Consider the following 19,213-nt stretch of genomic DNA (forward strand, 5'->3'; position numbering starts at 1 on the left):
TGTCGATCAGCACTTCTGTAAAAGATAGTTATAGAGATAAATATACGTGACCATATAGATATAGGAATGGATTATTCATTGCATGCTAAGTTTCAACAAGGTTCGTGTGATCCATGTCAAAGGTCATATTCTATCTGCTGTGCACTGTGGTATGGGTGATGACACATCAACAGTCGCTTGTGGCTTACTATTCTATTCAAGGATGGTCATAAAACAAAAACATTTGGTCACACTATGGATCTTCTATAATAGATCCATGGTCACACCTGGATCTATATGTGTTCAAGGCATCCATGTTTAGTTGTGCAACTAAATATTTCGCTCTCCTCTTCCGTTGATTATTCACCGTTGATTCCTTCAACGCATTGATTCTGATTCTGATAGAACCAACACTGTGGTTTAAGGTGACATTCAAGTTCCTTGATTCGAATATTATGCCACTATCGACTGTGGTAACATCGTCAGAGTAGCCGTCGACCGTCCTGCACTTTACAACGTCCACACACAATAAATGGATCAACGTAAATGATTACACGGGTACAGAGAGGGTAATTGTAGCTTACTGAAGAAAGCTAGCAAGTTTTCTACCAAATCGATGAGTGCAAGCACAATTACAATTCCGATAGTGCATAGGTGTACGGTAGAAGAGAGGGTCAACGCCAGAATCGAGCACCGACGGGGCAGTTACTTCAATGTATTTAGACCAGACCATTACGTTACGTTTCGTTGACCCTTGACCTTTTAACCCTTCGTCAAGGACAACACTGCTCTGAACGTACTTGATTGGGTGTTTGTTTGTTTGGTCAATATGAATATGTTGATGGCTTCACACTCGTCAAATCATAGCTTTGAATGCAAGTCCATCAAAACATAAATAAAGATGGCAGTTTTACAATGTTCGTCTGCCTACGTCCATAGGTGTAAAACTGAGGTTTAAAAAATGAATCGGGGTCGTCTCCTATATTTTGATACTATGTCTTCATAAATGTTGTGTACCCTAGAGACAAATCGTCTTAGGATTTTAACTTTCTTTATTTCTGTTTGCAGCTCACCATGTAGCGTTACTAGTGATTAGCCATCACATTGATCTAGGCACAGTAGATGTGTATGCAAAATATGTCAACTTTATTTATTACTCGATCACATGTCACTAACAATGTAACCTTTATACCCAGATACTATCGATGTATTCATAATCATTACCATGTATAAATGGTGTCAAAGCTGAAACATTTTGAGTTTATTCAGTTGGTAAACTAACATCAAGTTGTCACCGTTGATATCTTATCTCGGGGAAAGGGTGGCATTTGTGTGTGAATGTTTGACAACAAATCAAAGGAAAAATTGAAAATGAAAAAGGCTCAAATCAATCAATGTACATACTTGCGATCAGTGGCATTTGCTTTGGTAGACGAAATGGCAAACAGAAAACATGTTATACACTTTTCTAGACATCTACGTCATACACCATCTTCCTGTGTACTTGACTAATATACATGTCATGTCTCAGACTGATGTAATGGTGGTTCCAAATCATCGTTGCTATGTGCAAACGTATTCGTTTTGTTATATTATAGTGGCCATATTGATGAGGATTGGATATGTATTTTGGATTTTTTTAATTTATAAAACAGTTTTATCATGGCTTCCTACTTGAAAAGTCAAGGTGAAACAACATGGACAAAGTCTGTGTTTATAACTTAATACACGGCAAAAAAAAGAAAGAAAAAAAGGGTGACACGTTTGTTATTGTACGTGCAATAACAAAAGACTATATTGATTTACAAACAAGGACTTGGCATATATTGTTTCACACTGATTTTTCAAGTAGGAAGCCACAATAAAATTGTTTATGAATCCAAAATCCAAAATAAATACCCACTCCTCATCCATGTGGCCACTTCAATTTGATCAAGGGGACAATATTATATCATTTGATTCTGTGGGGCACAATTACACATGCTTTTGGTATTTAAGCTATTACTCAGAACTGTACGACGAACATGCCACTGTTGTCATAGTTACATTAATTTTCAATTTATTACCAGGCAGTAAAATAGTGAATTATTGTCGAGATATTATACGAGGCAGCATGTCATTTTTTGAAATACACGAAGTCAGAGTTTAGATTGTCGGATAAGTGACAAGAAGTGCACCGACCTATTACGGAGCTTTTTGATTGACCTAAATGTAAACATCGATCTTTAAATCTTACAGACCTTGTAATATAGATCAAGAAACATAAATGTAAAATGTAAAATAGAGTTCATTTTAAAGGACACACGAAAATTTCGGAATGGACGTTGAATGTACGTTGAAAACAATCAAATGTAACATTAAGTACTGCTGCACAGTAAATCGGCCGTTATGTTAGTACGAACCTCAAAGGGTGACGTTGGCGGTTCGACATTGCATCTGAACATATGACTCTTTTCAATTCCTGGCAAAACTGTGGCGTGTGTTTGGAATACTATGAGGATAACGTTAAGTTTACGATAAGTAATCACCGTTATATTCACTACATTACCTTAAATTACCTCTTCCTATTTCTGTGGGGTTGAATGGTTAGAGTTGCCGGATTGGCACCAGCGTAATTTAAGTTGTTCCTCGACGCTGTCATTCGTTTCTGACACTGGCTAAAGTCTTTAGGCTAGGTTTGAAGCACTCTCCCACCTGTCAACTCAGCTGTATAAACGTGGACCCGATATATGTCAGAGGACAAGTTTACACATGCCTCAATGACATGACAGGGAGTTGAGGAAGTATATGAAAACGGTTGTCCTGTGTTTGGTCTGTGCAATGGATAATATATTAAATGTACATGTATGTCACTAAGTCAACTCAACAGAACATGTTCTCTTTACTCTTCATTATCCAATCTTTCTGACTCATCTTCTACAGCATTGTTGAATTACAATGAGGTCGCTTATGCTAGCCGTGTTTGTTGGTGCTGTTGCCATAGTAATATTAAGGCCCAATAAGACAACGAAACCACCACACATCGTATTTATACTTGTTGATGATCTAGGTAAGATAGCTAACATTTCGATCTGTATTGAACACGGATTATTTAGTGTCAAAATGTTTTACATATATGAACTGAGACCACTATGGTAGTTAGAGATTGCCACTGAAAGTCTTACTTTAACGAGTACGCTTTACTTACACGTAATCACATTGGAGACAAATGGAGATTTTAACATTTAGCTCATAAAGTACCATTTGCAAATTATCAGACTTTTGTTATAGCTTCATGAGCTTTGTGTTAATTCTACGAGCATTTATTTGTAGATTTCTCTAAAGCCAGTGATGGTATACGTGGATATGAGTATTTCTTTTCATCGATAGGCCGGAATGACATTGGCTGGAATAAGCCTGGAGTAAAAACACCAGTACTTGATGAATTGGCCAGAGGTGGCATCCTTATGAACAGCACTTACTCGCAGCCCATATGTACGCCGTAAGTTCCCTAGACCATAGTATGCCTGTACATATATATAAAAAACACACGTTATGTTAATAGCTGGTCAGCATTCAAAGCTATTGACCTTAGCGAAAAGTATTTTGCGGTTATGGTCATTTTTGCTCCACAGTTACTTTATAAATATTGTGTTTCTGTTTATTTCATAACATTACAGGACGAGAACCGCCCTAATGACTGGTTATTACCCCTTTAAAACTAGGATGCAGGTGAGAGCAAAGTTCAATATGCTGTTTATTGTTTGTTTGTTTTTGATTGATTGATTGATTGATTGATTGATTGATTGATTGATTGATTGTTTGTTTGTTTGTTGTTTCAGAAATAATTGATCGGCGTTTATATATAAGATATATGTAGACTGCAGGAGTTGTCAGAAAGATCAAGCGAGTTTTACATTGTCGAGTGTCCTTGTTCAAACACAGAACTAACGAGCTGAACAAAGCTAATATATGTTCTTATGCATGTAAAGATGACATAGAAAGTCAAGAGAGAGCGCCATCATTAAATTTATTACAAATGTCAATTTGTAAGTTAAATCCATTTGTTTCTTTTGTTTATAACAGCACTTGTTGGTGCCGTTGCCATAGTGATACTAAGGTTGAATAAGACAACCAGACGGTACCTCCACAAATCGTGTTTATACTCGCTATCGATCTAGGTAAAACAGTATACTTTTATTGACGGTAGTCTTGCAAGAGAACTTACGGGAAAGCGATACAAAGTGATGGAATCTTCAAGATCTTCGTAAATATTGAGTTTTTAAAAGTTTTATCTGATAAGGACGTAATACACAATGTTGAAAATAAGGAGGCATATTCATCAGCTTTAATAGGGAACTTGCAATCCAGACTGAGCATGCTCAAACGCAAAGGAGTATGGGGTCATCTGTGGTTATCGTAATACCTAATCTGGAGCTACTGATAAAATTAGCCTCCCACAAGGGTCAGGGTAACTATGAATTGACCATTCGTGGTTATAAACAATGTATCAACATTGTTTACAATACCAATTCATTAGTGAATAAAGATTTACAGTATTTATTATCACATTTCCAATGATGCAACATTCAACATTGTGGGAGGTTTTTTATCGGTAGCTCCAGAATAGGTAATAAGATAACCACAGATAATCCCATAGTCCTTTTGTGTCTGAGCATGCCCAGTCTGGATTGCAAGTTCCCTATTGTATTGTATTGTATTGTATTGTATTGTATTGTATATTGTATTGTATTGTATTGTATTGTATTGTATTGTATTGTATTGTATTGTATTGTATTGTATTGTAATATAATAATCTGTATTCGTCCAGATAAATTCGGAAATTTGTTGAATGGTCGCCGCAAGAGCAGCGCCCCAGTGCCCTAGTGTTAAAGAAGCAGGAGAAAACCGGAGTACCGGGGAAAACCTGCGTTGTTCGACAGGGTCAAACTGAGCATCACCCTTCGTACATACAGACCTAGTTAAATTTTAAATCAAACCCAGCCAACACCAGGTGGTTCGAACCTAGACTGTAGAGGTAAGAGGCGTACGAGCTAACAGCTCGGCCACCGACAACCCAACTTTATTTATTTTATTTGTTTATTTTTTAGACATCGCATTGTATTGCATGTATCGCATTGAGACATCGCATTGTATTGTATTGTGTGTATATTATATTATATTATATTATATTATATTATATTATATTATATTATATTATATAATATACCTAGTGATAATGCTGTGCCATGATTCGCTAGAATCAGTCACGTGATAGGAAAATAGAATGACTATTTCCCTAGGGAAATAGTTCCATCAACTATTACATGGTCACGTGACCACCGCGCGTTCTACAGCAGGCCAAAATGGCAGCTTCGAACGATGTCGTCTGCCAACCTCAAGAGAAGAGGGCAAGATTTTCATGAGGTATATTATGAAACACATATTGCCTGGCCTATATTTGGGCTATAGCACCCGTTTATTACCCCCTCGTGACTGTGAGTTACCAGAATTACATGCTATTTCCCTCGGTCTTCGGCCTCGGGGAAATAGCATGTGATTCTGGTAACTCACAGTCCCTCGGGTGTAATAAACCGGTGCTATAGCCCTCATGGCCAGGCAATATGTGTTCAATATTACATTACATTATATATACATATGTACATGTACATATAGTGTATCTATTAGACGTTCTAAGTACTAGATTTAACGTGGCATGGCACAGCATTATCACTAGGTATGTTATTCATTGACAGTAAAAAGATCATTCTTAGTCAGTTGAAACATAATTTATATTATCAGTGTGTACCATTTGATCATTATCCTGCGGTCATCAAAATTTTAAGAATTTCATCTAAACAAGGTAAAAGAAAACACTAAACTACTTACTTGTAGTAAGCAGTAACGTGTATGTCTTGCTAGCATGATCATTAGGTCTGCATAAGTTGCTTTTGTGGAGAGATATACGTTTTTGATAACTGTGTAGTCTCGTTTAGATGGAACTTTAATTTCCTATTGAAAATGCTACTTTTCCGGATCAAATGTCATCCATAAAAATGATATTAAAGTGTACTGCATAGTTTTCACTAATAGCACGTTTACCATTGTAAGTTTCAATTTGGCGTTTCTTGGCAGCTATGTGAAATGTATGTGGTGTGAAATCATGGAATGGCTCTTCAAAACCCAAAAGTTTACTAAAATGTCTCCATTTCCTGGAATGGCGTTCTCTTGAAGACATTTCTTTATCACAATTCATGTTAGCACTTTGAGATATGTCGATCTATGAAATGAAATGAAAACATCTAGACCCTTTAACATTTATTCATCTTTCCATACAGAATTTGGTTGCCATGGCAAACTCTTTTATTTTGTTGTAACAACTGTTACAGTTGTAAAATGACAAAATTACACCAGATTACAGAATTGATACATACACCAGAAACGCACCAAGCTGTTCACATTCATTTTTAATAGCTTGATTTCTAAACTCGATCAAACTCATGAAATATTAACACTTTCATTGAAAGAATATTACCCGTGGATATAGCGGTGTCAAAGTTTACCTCTGAATCAGCATCTCCCATGGCAAGCCGATGTTTTCCGTTGACGGAGAGCCACCAAACAGGACAAAGAAAAAAACTAATAATGAAATTAGAACAATGACTCGCACAGTCTTCTTCCGTCGTTGAATCGATTGCGTAGCCATATTAAACAGACAGACATTCAGCTTTATGACATCACAACATATCTGTCCGGGTACAGACCATTCCCATCCTTAAACCACAGGGTAAAGGACAAATGATCAATTTATGGACGGTATATACACGGACCTTTGTACTCGCGATTTTCCGGATTTCTAATATTATTTTCTGTATATTTCAAATAAAGTTTTAAATACTGTTTCCTCTCACTGTTTTTTTCTATTCCTACCTGATATCAATGTCTTATCTGAGTTTATCAGCTTTGCATTAATTAGTAGCTTGCTATAACAAACTCACTATTTGCCCAAATTAACGCATTATACCGTGAGTGTAAACATCTACTGATACGACTAATGGGTAATACACGGAAAGGGGTGAAACTCCAAGGGGACGTGTCCAGAAATTTGCAAAGAAATCAACTTTCAAACGGTACAATGGTAATTCCACAACCAGAAATCCTAAAGTACACCCCTTTCCGTTTCCTTTCATTAGTCGTATCAGTAGATGTTTACACTCACGGTATAATGCGTTAATTTGGGCAAATAGTGAGTTTGTTCTAGCAAGCTACTAATTAATGCAAAGCTGATAAACTCAGATAAGACATTGATATCAGGTAGGAAATAGAAAAAAAACAGTGAGAGGAAACAGTATTTAAAACTTTATTTGAAATATACAGAAAATAATATTAGAAATCCGGAAAATCGCGAGTACAAAATTGATCATTTGTCCTTTACCCTGTGCTTAAACGGGTGAGATGGGGTGCTTCTATTGCGTGCAATTGTTGAGGGGAAGGAGATGTAGCAAATAACCCCCCCCCTCCACGATTGACAAATTATAAATGTACAAACACGTTTTTGTTAGGTATGAGATGTTTCCTAGGCTCCCCCTGCCATAGAAACACGTGTTGTCAACCGTTATATGTTGACCAACCTTTTATTTGATGCACCTCACCAGAGACAAACCACCTTCAAAAAATTTACGCGACTGTTCAAATCCGACTAATCGAGGATTATTTGTCACTATCAATCATCCACTGCAATATTTGCATATTAGCAGATGTAGAAATAGATAGACATATCTACATGTATCTATAGATGTGTGTGTGTATGTATGTATGTATGTATGTATGTATGTATGTATGTATGTATGTATGTATGTATGTATGTATGTATTTACCAGTATACGTATCATATACTAAATACCACATTTTATGGCATTGTTCAATAAAACACCAATTTACTGATATCAAAGTTGGACGATTGGTCACCTAACATCTGTGACCATACTGCATTCACAATGTTTTCAATGGAAACCTCTGTAATCCGATTAACTTATTGCAACACATTAAATAAATATGCATATTTTTTTACGTAACTAGGCCTACATTTGATTAATTTCTCTTCCAATTTAACATTCATTGCAAGCCTAAAGTGTTCCCCATTAATGAAACGTATACTGGTATGGTAATTTTATGATAAAGTTTGCACATTCGTTATTTGCAGAAGAAATACAGATGACTCATTACACGGGTGTTTCACTGACAGACAGACAGACATACAGACAGACAGACAGACAGACAGACAGACAGACAGACAGACATAGACATACATTCATGTTTACACATAATATCACGTGACTCATTATTGGTCTGAATAAAACCCATTCTAGTTGTTTTCATTTGACTACAAAGAATTCTACTTACTCAAACGTTCAGGTCGTTTCATATCTATAAAGGCCAACACTGTATCACCTTGACAGCTACCAATAGTCTCGTCCATCTTGATTTGCCAATAAATGTATGCCTAAATCTGACAGCGCTTTTAAACGTCATGTTTTCAATCCCAGGTTCTCACATTAGTGTTGTCTTATCAGTTAATCAGTTAAAGGCAAGGGTTTCAATCCCAGGTTTTTACATTAGTGTTATCTTATCAGTTATTCAGTTAAAGGCCAGGGTTTCAATCCCAGGTTTTTACATTAGTGTTATCTTATCAGTTATTCAGTGTACCAATAATTAAATCTGAAAGTGAATCGTCTAAATTTCAAGCTTTAAAGGAATCTTGTGCTTCGTTGTAATCTATGTACACGTACCAGGTTATATGAAATATGGAACTTTATATTGCTAAATTATTATTAAAAATATAATTATGCATTCTCAAGATATCATGTTACCCAAAAACAGAAAATTAGTAACTATGCAAATGACCTATTGAAATTACATGCAAAGCGTTTGTCATTCCCAATGAATATACAAAGTGCTACGAAATTGTAAACGGCATTCTTCAGATATAGCCTAATTATCGAAAACTATCTATTATGCAGTAAAAGCTACATCAACAAGTTTTACATCACACATGCGTTTTGTTATCATCCATGTATGTATCGAATTATATGAAACTTGATTTAGTTATTATATTATACTACAGTCTCACAAAATGCAAACTCTTGGGACACTGTGTTTCAATTCTAAGGAACACGTACGAGATTTTGGATTACAATGTATTCAAGATATCCTAATGTTACATCATATCAGCCTCTTACAACCACGGAGAAAAGACACCATTAAAGTTATCAGGGTTTGCTCTGGGATCTAAAGTTAGATCCACGTGAGGAACAGCGTTTTTTTTATATTCTCTTAAACGTTTCCTGAGTTCTTCGACTTTTTCTGGGTACTTGTCAGCCAAATCATAACGTTCTTCTGGGTCATCTAAGGTGAAAAACAAAACAACTGAAAGGTAACCAAACCCGACATGATGAATCCGATTTCATATGTGCTGAGAACTTGATAAGAGAAATATCTTTCTTCATTACAATACTATACTCATCTTAAGATAAGGCTGATGTATTTACAAACCCACTTTTTGAAATATGTTCCTTGGACGAGTATTTAATTATTTGTTATCAAGGCCATACCTTTTAAGTTGAATAGATATGTGACATTTGCCGGTGGTGGTGGTGTTTCCATGTTCCTTGCTCCTTGAGGTATAAAAACGTCTCTATCTATTGGATACCAATCATCTTGTAATGGGCAAAGATAGATATGTAGTTATTATTCTTTAGTAATTGTATGTATGTAAATATCCAAACTGTAAAAACTTATTATAATTACATTTCTATATATTTTTTACCGTGGAGATTTCTAAAAAAGTACATTTGGAGGAAAGTGTCATTCTGTCTGATCTAACATGAACCCAGGGAAGAAGGTCAAGTGTTTCAATCATCTTATCAAACTCCTGAACTCGGGTATCGAACATATCGCTATTTTCATGAACATTTTTTGCGTGTTTAAACAAGCCGTAGCGAATTGAATCAGTCAAAATTACAGCTTGTTCAGTAAATAAGTAGTTACTTATAATTGTACTCCTAACGTACATCATGACGTAAGACTGGTCACGTGGTGTCTTGTCATGAACTTGTATACATGCCATATGGGTTACACTCAACACATCACTAAGAAAGTTTCCAGGAAGTTATAAGCATTGCTATATATATATATATATATATATATATATATATATATATATATATATATATATATATATATATATATATATATATATATATATATATATATATATATATATATATGCCTTATTACAATCATTCTGCTGTAATATATTCTAAGATCAGTGATATTAGTAGGAAAACAGGAAGAACAAGGGTGCTAATATCGTAGTGCTGTTGTAGGCTGACATTAATTGCCTACATCATATATCATTTATACCTTTATAACTGATATGTATCATGAATTAGAAAGAATATCATGACGTCATTCCTATACTCACCTACGTCATGAAGGAACTGACCTGGATACAACATATTTGGGTTTCCAACAATTAATTTCCAATCACCGACTCTACAGTAAATGGAACATATATTTTATCATCACAGAAACTTACTACCGGGATATTTTCTTTTACATATTAACTTTAGTGACCTGGCAATCATAGAAATCCATACTATTTCACCCTCTTTAATAAGTTTGTGTAAAATCTTAAACTTTTTCTGCGTGTGCTGTATATATTCGTATTGTTGTTTTGTCGTTTTCTGTCGTCATCATCATCATCATCATCATCATCATCATCATCATCATCATCATCATCATCGTCGTCGTCGTCGTCGTCGTCGTCGTCGTCGCCGCCGCCGCCGCCGTCGTCGTCGTCGTTGTTAGTAACTACTATGACGATAAACGTGTTAATTTATACATCACACATATATCTCATAAATAAATCTTTAGAATGAAACAACAGGTTTTGGCAAATGTTTTGACATTTCCATGTGCACATGCACAATAGCCGAGATGAGATAATGCTTCTATGTTTTTAGTAAGGAAAATTTGATCCATTGGGAAAGGAAATCGTGACATATTTTGCAGAAGAAACATTTGTAGTGGAAACATAGTCACACTTTCATTTTAGTTAGCTTCCATGCTATGAAAAATATAACAACTACAGTGTCTACCTTATAGCAGCACCCGGAGATTGTTCAAAGTTATCAATGTTGTAGATGAACTCATTACGTGGTGAAGGAGATCCATCTTGTATCATGTCCCAAATATTTTTACCATCTAGGTCTGGTTCTGTAAGACGTAAGATATAAAATTTATGACTCATTTAAGATAGAACGGCCGTGTATATTATCGGCGTATACATTGTCAGTAACAAATAACTGTGTTTTATGGTCATTCACATTAACTGCTTACATCTATTCCAAAATAGAATGAGCATTGTGGTGCAAACAGTTCGGAGAACGGAAAAAAACAAACAGGACACACATTTTTGGTGATTTTACATAGAATCATCTTACCAGGTTGAATTCCAGCAACAGCGAGTAAAGTGGTATGCCAGTCAGTGATGTGGTTTAGTCTGATGCAAAAGGTAAAGAACAAAGTTTGAAAGTGATTTGTTATTGATCTCATATTAAATTGACATTTTGTTATCGCATTTTTGGGGGAAATGATGTATATTCATATCTTTCTTGACCACATAGATGTAAAACTAATCATAACACAGAGCCCCTTCAGGATATATCAAGGGACATTAATTTGTCTTTCATAAAGATTTAGTTAATCTTCGCCCACTGTATTTTAGGAATTTAACATTATGTTTTCTGTTTTGTATTGCAGCAAAAGTAACCAATTTTTCGTAAAACATCCTTTTAAGAAATAGGATAAAAGTTACGACATTTCTGCTCACCCATTGTTGACGTAGCCTTTTCTTTTCAGACGTTCTCCATGGATCATTGCTGGCACCCTAGAACCACCTTCAAACAGTGTTCCTGCGACAGAACGAAATGGCAAATTATTGCCCTGCGTGACAACGAGGGCGCCATTCTGTAGGAATGAAAATGACAGTCACGAGTCTTAAAACTATTCCTATTCAAATTGCGGACATTACGTTTTTACATATATTTCAAATTTAAACAATTAGTGAGTGAAATTTTACAGGTAGAAAAATCACCTTGGTTATAAAAAATATACATATTGCAGAGAATATCTGGAGTGATGTAAATTCAAGATGATTAATGACGAGATGAGAAATAATTGTATGCATATTTGTTAACTTATTTGCATAATTAAGTATGAATTTTTATATACTCATACACCCTAAATGACACATATATTGGTATTAGCCTTTACAACAACTCGGGTGATGACTATAACGGTTATAAATTACTGACACAATTTTTTTAATGAAAAATCGAGAAAAATGATGGTGATGTAGAACGTTTTAACTCATATTTCGAGCACGGAAGAACCAGTGCCATAGACAAGCGTTGTCGTGACATAGAGCGACCAGGGTATATACTCCATATTTTCTGTTAAAAAAATATTTAATCATTCCAGATTTTTTTAATACTTTAACTTTAAGTAATCTTTTGTTGGTACAATATATCCCATTGTTAGAGAAGCATAGTTATCTCAGACAATATCCCCGGTGTACAGAAATACATTGTATCTGACGACCGAAATTCAAAACAGCTGAAAGGAGACATTGTTCAAAACACTAGTTACAGATTTGCATAATAAAGTAATATGCATATATTACTGTTTTAAATTACTGACACGATAATGTAAAGTTTATTTGTGACTTATTTATCATGACAAATTACAATAAATAAATGTTTGTTTCCTTACATCACTGATGAAGAATAGTATTGTGTCTTCCCAGAGACCACGTGACTTCAATGCCTTTGTTATATTACTAACAGCTTCATCCATCACTGAAAGTTTTCCTGACAAACAATGAGATGGTTAGTGTAATCATGTAGTTCTTAATACAACCAATTCTCAACATCACTATAACAGTCTTAACTGTCGATTTTTTTTTACGTTTGAAAACGCCGCTCGGTGAGGCGGCTATTTATGTTGGAGCCTTTAGAAGTTAACCTAGCTCTGTTGACCCCGATGTATCGACCGATAGAATTCTTCATAGCTCAGTCACCACAATTTTCTATGTCATCAAGAACACGTCTTACTAAGAGCAGTTGCCTCCTCCTCAAAACACATGCACACTGGCAATGCATATTTACAGCACTGTTGCATATAAAACTGTTGTACTACAATGTTGACGCTGTCAATAACCAAACTAATGAATGGCCGACTTCTAAGTCGGTTACTAACATCTCAATAATGTGCACTATACAATATCATCATCATCATCATCATCATCATCATCATAAAACACGTCTGTCGCTATGGCAACAAAACAACACTTAATAATTATTTGGATAACTGAGTTTCAAGATCATCCTGAACTTCGTAATATCATTCAAGAAAATGAAATGCACACCAAAGAGACAAAAGTGAAAAAACAACCAAGAATGTCCGTAATTTGTCCTTTATTACTGAAAATTCTTACCATAATATTTCCTGAGATTCTCATTTCTAATATGTTCATGGAGGGCTTCATACTTGGCAGGGACCTTAGTCATTTGAATAAAGTTAGAAAGAGAACATTAATAAACTCATCGTAGGCTGAATGACACATATTATCAATGTCACATTGTTAGTACTCATGTAAATGTTGAGCTGATGAATCACTAAACCATAGAACCATACATACATACATACTTGTACTCCGACAGTTACAAATGAGGCTCTTGACCAATCAGGGAAAAGCGTGAAGAACGGTGTATCAGCAGAGTAGCAAATGTATGAAATACACTGTCCATTGGGATGTAATTGCTATTTTCGTCGTGCAACATAGCGATATACATGTGTGACATTGAATGTTGACACAGGCGTGTATCCAGTTTGTTGACACGTGTCAGCTTCGATTGGAAGTCAAATTGGCGTCAGGGTGTCTCATCGAAGATCAAAACATAAACAATGAGTGTATGAAGTTTTTCCTGGGAAGAATATGACACCACTGAATTATTAGCCGGGGTACAAGATAAATGCCATCCGGGCAATACACGCCTCCGACGTCGGCGTGTATTTACCCGGACGGCATTTATTACTTGTATACATACATACATACATACATACATACATACATACATACATACATACATACATACCATCAATGAACTGATCCCACTTTTCTCAATCGTTATTCATCATAGAATGGAATATTAAAGCTACGCTGTATAATTCTAAATTCCAAAATACATTCTCATATTGTTGTTTCAAATTGATATCACCATAGATACATGTGTAATTCGTAACTACAAAGCATAATTATTTTATGAACCTGTCGATGAACATTTCATTGAAGAAATGTTGCAAGCCTCTCCGCTTTAGAATCTTACATAACGGGTTTATAACTTTACGCAAGTAGAATATTTACCTCAAATCCTTTCGCTGGTTGGTCCATAGAGAAATAAAGAAACAGTGGATAATCTCTATAATGGTTTGATATGATGTCTACAGCACGTTTAGTGTACAGCATCTGAAAGGTCAATATAATAACATGAACATTCAACCAAGGGTTTGACTATGCAAACAAATCTCCCCCCTATAATAATAGATATCATTATATCATGCACAAACCAAGATATTGTCTTTGAACAGAAAATATGGATTATATACCCTGTTCGTTCAACGTCACTACAACCCGTGTCTACGTCACTAGTTCTGTGGTGCTCGAAAACTGAGTAAAAATCGCCATTATTTTCCCGATTTTGCATGAATTATGCTTGCTGAGGTATAATTATATTATTCTCTAATATTTATCTTAATTCAGCCAAGGAAAATATGAGTGACCTAAGGGGCCTTGTTACTACGAATAGCTTGGCTTAGGCCACTCATATTTTTATTGGTGGAATGAAGAAATATGGGGAAATAATGTCTTAATGTTCATTCACTTACATTCATACTCATATTCATATTCATACATTCTATAATTATGCACTTTATACTTACCGTTGAGAATGTGCCATCATTTTGAACCACGCCCGTGTTATCTCGAAGATCGTAGCCAGAAGATGTTTCTGGAAAAACCAAATGATTTCATAAAACTTGAAGAAAAACCCCGCTAAGGTGTAAAACAAATCGAAGTTTCAAACTGTTTTTGCTTATTTAATACTGATAAAACGGATAGAGATAAGATATTGTCAATGTGATTGCATTAAATTCGTAACTACTCTATTTCCATCTATTGGATGATGGACAGGACAAAAAAATAAGATAATTTTGATATTTTTAGTGTATTCACCTTACCTTTAACAATATAATAAACATACCAATTTTCAATAGATCTAGCAGATAAATTATATGACCTCTGACCTTGAACTCGATCGAGAGATATGAAGATTTGTAAACAATACTTTGTCATCAAGAACATACCTTTCACTAACATATCTTTTGATTTCTTTTCGTAACTTGATGTCATACCTCCCAAATGACCATAGAAAGAATCAAACCCTCGTTTGGTTGGGGTCAAATCCCATTTAGAGTATCCTAGATGCCATCTAATGATTAAAATATGATACAAAAGAAATACCGGAAAATAGTACGTAATAACAAGATAGTTTGTGTGACATTCACATGAGCTCGCGTGCGCATGCATGCATGCATGCATGTATGTATGTATGTATGTATGTATGTATGTATGTATGTATGTATGTATGTATGTATGTATGTATGTATGTATGTACGTACCTACGTACGTACGCACGCACGCACGCAGGTATGTATGTATGTATGTATGTATGTATGTATGTATGTATGTATGTATGTACACGTGTGTTTATAACCACGGGAAACTAAGTAAGATATCTCCTCTATCTAATTTTCTATTTAACATACATATATGTGTCTTTGGTTATAATAATATAATCGATATGTATACCTACTTTCCAACAAGATGTGTAAGATAGCCAACGTCTTTCAGCTTCTGTGGTAGTATTTTAAAGTGGAGGGGCAGTCCACTCTTTTGGAATCTCCACAGAATTGAATGCTATGGTAAACAAAAGAAGCACATGGATATGAGGTTATTCTGCAATGGGTGTATTCTCTGTTAGCCTTTATTTATTTATTATTTATTTATTTATCAAGCTTTCACAACAAGAGAAACCAACAATGAAAAAAAAGAAAACACGATACATTACAATCATACAAAATAATATAATGTCAAAATGGCATCAACAACATGCTAAGAATTTGACAACTCTGTGGATCCTTCGCATATAAAAGCTGTCTGACACTGTCCGTCAGCCCATCTGACATACGAGATGTTTTCAGATTTCTTAAGACAGATTTAGAGTATTGCATGTCAAACATATAGCAAAGAAATGAAACATTATTTTTGACACAAATTGCCCGATTACGGGACAATAAATCAGTGTGTCCCTTCAGCTTACCACAATAATAAAAACAACGTGCACGAGAATTATTACTAAAAATCGATTTCATCAGTGTAAGGGAATTGATTTCCACTGACGTTTCAATTTTTAACACATTAATTGCATTCAGAAAGGGAGTGCTTCTTCAATATTTATGAATGCCAAATGCAGCCTTAAATAGTTTTGCCTGCATTTTGTCAGCCTCACTCAAAGATGATTTAGATACATGTACACAGTTAATACCATATGTTAAAACTGGTCTAATAGCAGCATTCCACATCTAAACTAACATAAGAACCATTATTAAATCCAGCACCTTGAAATCCATAAAATGCCTTCCTGCATTCATTTATTCTATTCGTAATGTGTTCGTTTGGAATAGAACAGGAAAACGTAACCCCTAAATAATTCACGCTGTCACACTGAGCAAGTCTTACACCATCCAATAACCAATATGGATGAGGACTAAGTGTGCAACGACCGAAGATGACACATTCTGGTTTTTTTGAGGATTAAATCGTAAACCATGATTAGTGATATATCTCTGTGCAACGTCAATCATATTTTGAAGTCCAGTAACTGACAAACTGGCAAGCATTAAATCATCAGCATAACAGAAAACATTAAAAGACATATTGTTAATGTTGATACCACCAACACATGCAGATAATTCATTAACTAAACCTTGATAAAACATGTTAAAAAGGAAGGTGGATTATCACCCCCCCCCCTTGACGGGTACCCACACGCACCGTAACTGGTTTGCATGCTCAATCTAGCGGCCCATTTAATCTGTACTGTAATATGACTGTACCAATATACCAACATCATCCAGCAATGATCAGGAATCACATCCATTGCTTTATAAAACAAATATCATGAGGTACAGCATCAAATGCTCCTTCTGCATCAAGAGAACAGGTGTAAACAGGTGACCCTCGTTTGGTACAATGAGAAATAACATCATTTGCAAGTGCAGCTGCAGTAGCTGTTCCTCTGCCCGGAATAAAGCCGAACTGTAAATCACTAAATTCATGTTGTCCAGATACATCAAATATGTTCAAGAATCTTAGAAAAGGTACATGACAAAGTCAAAGGTCTGTAATGTTTTGGTATCGAAGGATCCAGTGTGGCTTTCTTCAACAGTGGTACAAGCAGACCTTTAGTGAATGTTAAAGGAACAATACCAAATTTAAAACATATCGAATACATTACACTCAAGTGAAAAATAATCTTAGAGTTGATTGCATATTTCAAGTGTTCAGACATAATGCCATCTGCACCAGGCGCACAGTCAGATCTAAGTTTCTTAACATACTTAACAAGCATTGATCTGACATAACAAAATCAGAGAAAACAACATCCTTAAGGTTGTTACATTTCTCATGAACCTTTACCTTATATAAAGTCATATAAAAAAACTTACAACACCTAGATTCCAACCACAGACGAGGAAGATCCTTGTCTGTGATTCCAAACATTGTATACATGTACTTCACTTGCTGAACAACACAAAGGTGTCGACGTTTTAATTCATTCTTAAATTTGTATCAATTCAATAAATCACTTTAAGATTATTTAAATGCGTAGTAGGACACATATCCAACATTTATTTAGATTCAATTTAAAAACTAAATTTCTTTGCAGACCTCAGCTGTATAACTGATTGGTACAAAGATACGGAAATTGCCATAAACTGCAGTGTACGAACCCAAAGGGTCAAAGGCATCAAATGACAGGGTTCATCAAAATGCTTTACGACACGATTGTCTAAGTGCATCTGGATTATCACCTAGCACTTACAAAATCAACAGATCGACAGAAAATAATATTTTATAATCTCACCTGCAGTCCAGTTCTAAATGGGTAATAACCTGTCATTAGGGCAGCTCTGGTTCTGAAATGTCATAAGAGAAAAAACAAAACGTTTGAAATAAAACCCTAATGCAACACCTAATCAAGTCAACTGTCATAGGCATGGTACGTATTAAACTATTCTCTTTTAAAGTGACCTGTCGTACGTATATGTTGGGGAACTTACGGTGTACATATGGGCTGCGAGTAAGTGTTGTTCATTAGGACGCCACCTCTGGCCAATTCATCAAGTACTGGTGTTTTCACTTCAGGGTTATTCCAGCCAATATCATTCCATCCTGGTGGAGAAAAGAAATAACCAATAAGAGAAAAAAGCAAATAATGGCTAAAAGTAATCACAGTTGACAATTATAAAAGATCAAATTCATCTAGAACCTTCGTCTGCAATTATTTTGTACACCCAACGATCAAATAATCTAAAAGTTCTCTGGAAAAATATAAATGACTTTACCGAGATCATCAGCAAGTATAAATACGATGTGTGGAGGTCTGACTGTCTTATTCGACCTTAGTATCACTATGGCAACAGCTCCAGCAAGCACTGCGAGAATAAGGGACTTCATTATCGATCAGTACTTCTGTAAAAGATAGTTATAGAGATAAATATACGTGACCATATAGATATAGGAATGGATTATTCATTGCATGCTAAATTTCAACATGGTTCGTGTGATCCATGTCAAAGGTCATATTCTATTGGTGTCAGTAGTGCGTACACCCTATGCTGTGGTATGGGTAATGAAACACCAACAGTCGCTTGTGGCTTACTATTCTATTCAAGGATGGTCATAAAACAAAAACATTTGGTCACACTATGGATCTTCTATAATAGATCACACCTGGATCTATATGTCTTCAAGGCATCCATGTTGTGCAACTAAATATTTCGCTCTCCT

At 35.3% G+C, this 19,213-nt stretch overlaps 1 protein-coding gene across 1 annotated transcript; it reads right to left on the bottom strand.

Annotated features, from left to right (window-relative positions):
* Nucleotides 1-9,101: 9,101 nt before the first annotated feature.
* Nucleotides 9,102-18,880, bottom strand: LOC144436489 (arylsulfatase B-like). Its single transcript, XM_078125293.1, has 15 exons — nucleotides 18,769-18,880; nucleotides 18,484-18,595; nucleotides 18,288-18,339; nucleotides 15,954-16,057; nucleotides 15,445-15,569; nucleotides 15,022-15,089; nucleotides 14,447-14,548; nucleotides 13,517-13,580; nucleotides 12,793-12,890; nucleotides 11,852-11,988; nucleotides 11,463-11,521; nucleotides 11,118-11,235; nucleotides 10,442-10,512; nucleotides 9,570-9,674; nucleotides 9,102-9,363 (listed from the first exon to the last, which is right to left on the bottom strand). The coding sequence occupies exons 1-15, from the start codon at nucleotides 18,878-18,880 to the stop codon at nucleotides 9,194-9,196; spliced, it is 1,497 nt and encodes a 498-aa protein (XP_077981419.1). The 3' UTR covers nucleotides 9,102-9,193.
* Nucleotides 18,881-19,213: the final 333 nt, after the last annotated feature.

This window comes from Glandiceps talaboti, chromosome 6 (assembly GCF_964340395.1).
Source record: "Glandiceps talaboti chromosome 6, keGlaTala1.1, whole genome shotgun sequence".
Taxonomy (NCBI): domain Eukaryota; kingdom Metazoa; phylum Hemichordata; class Enteropneusta; family Spengelidae; genus Glandiceps; species Glandiceps talaboti.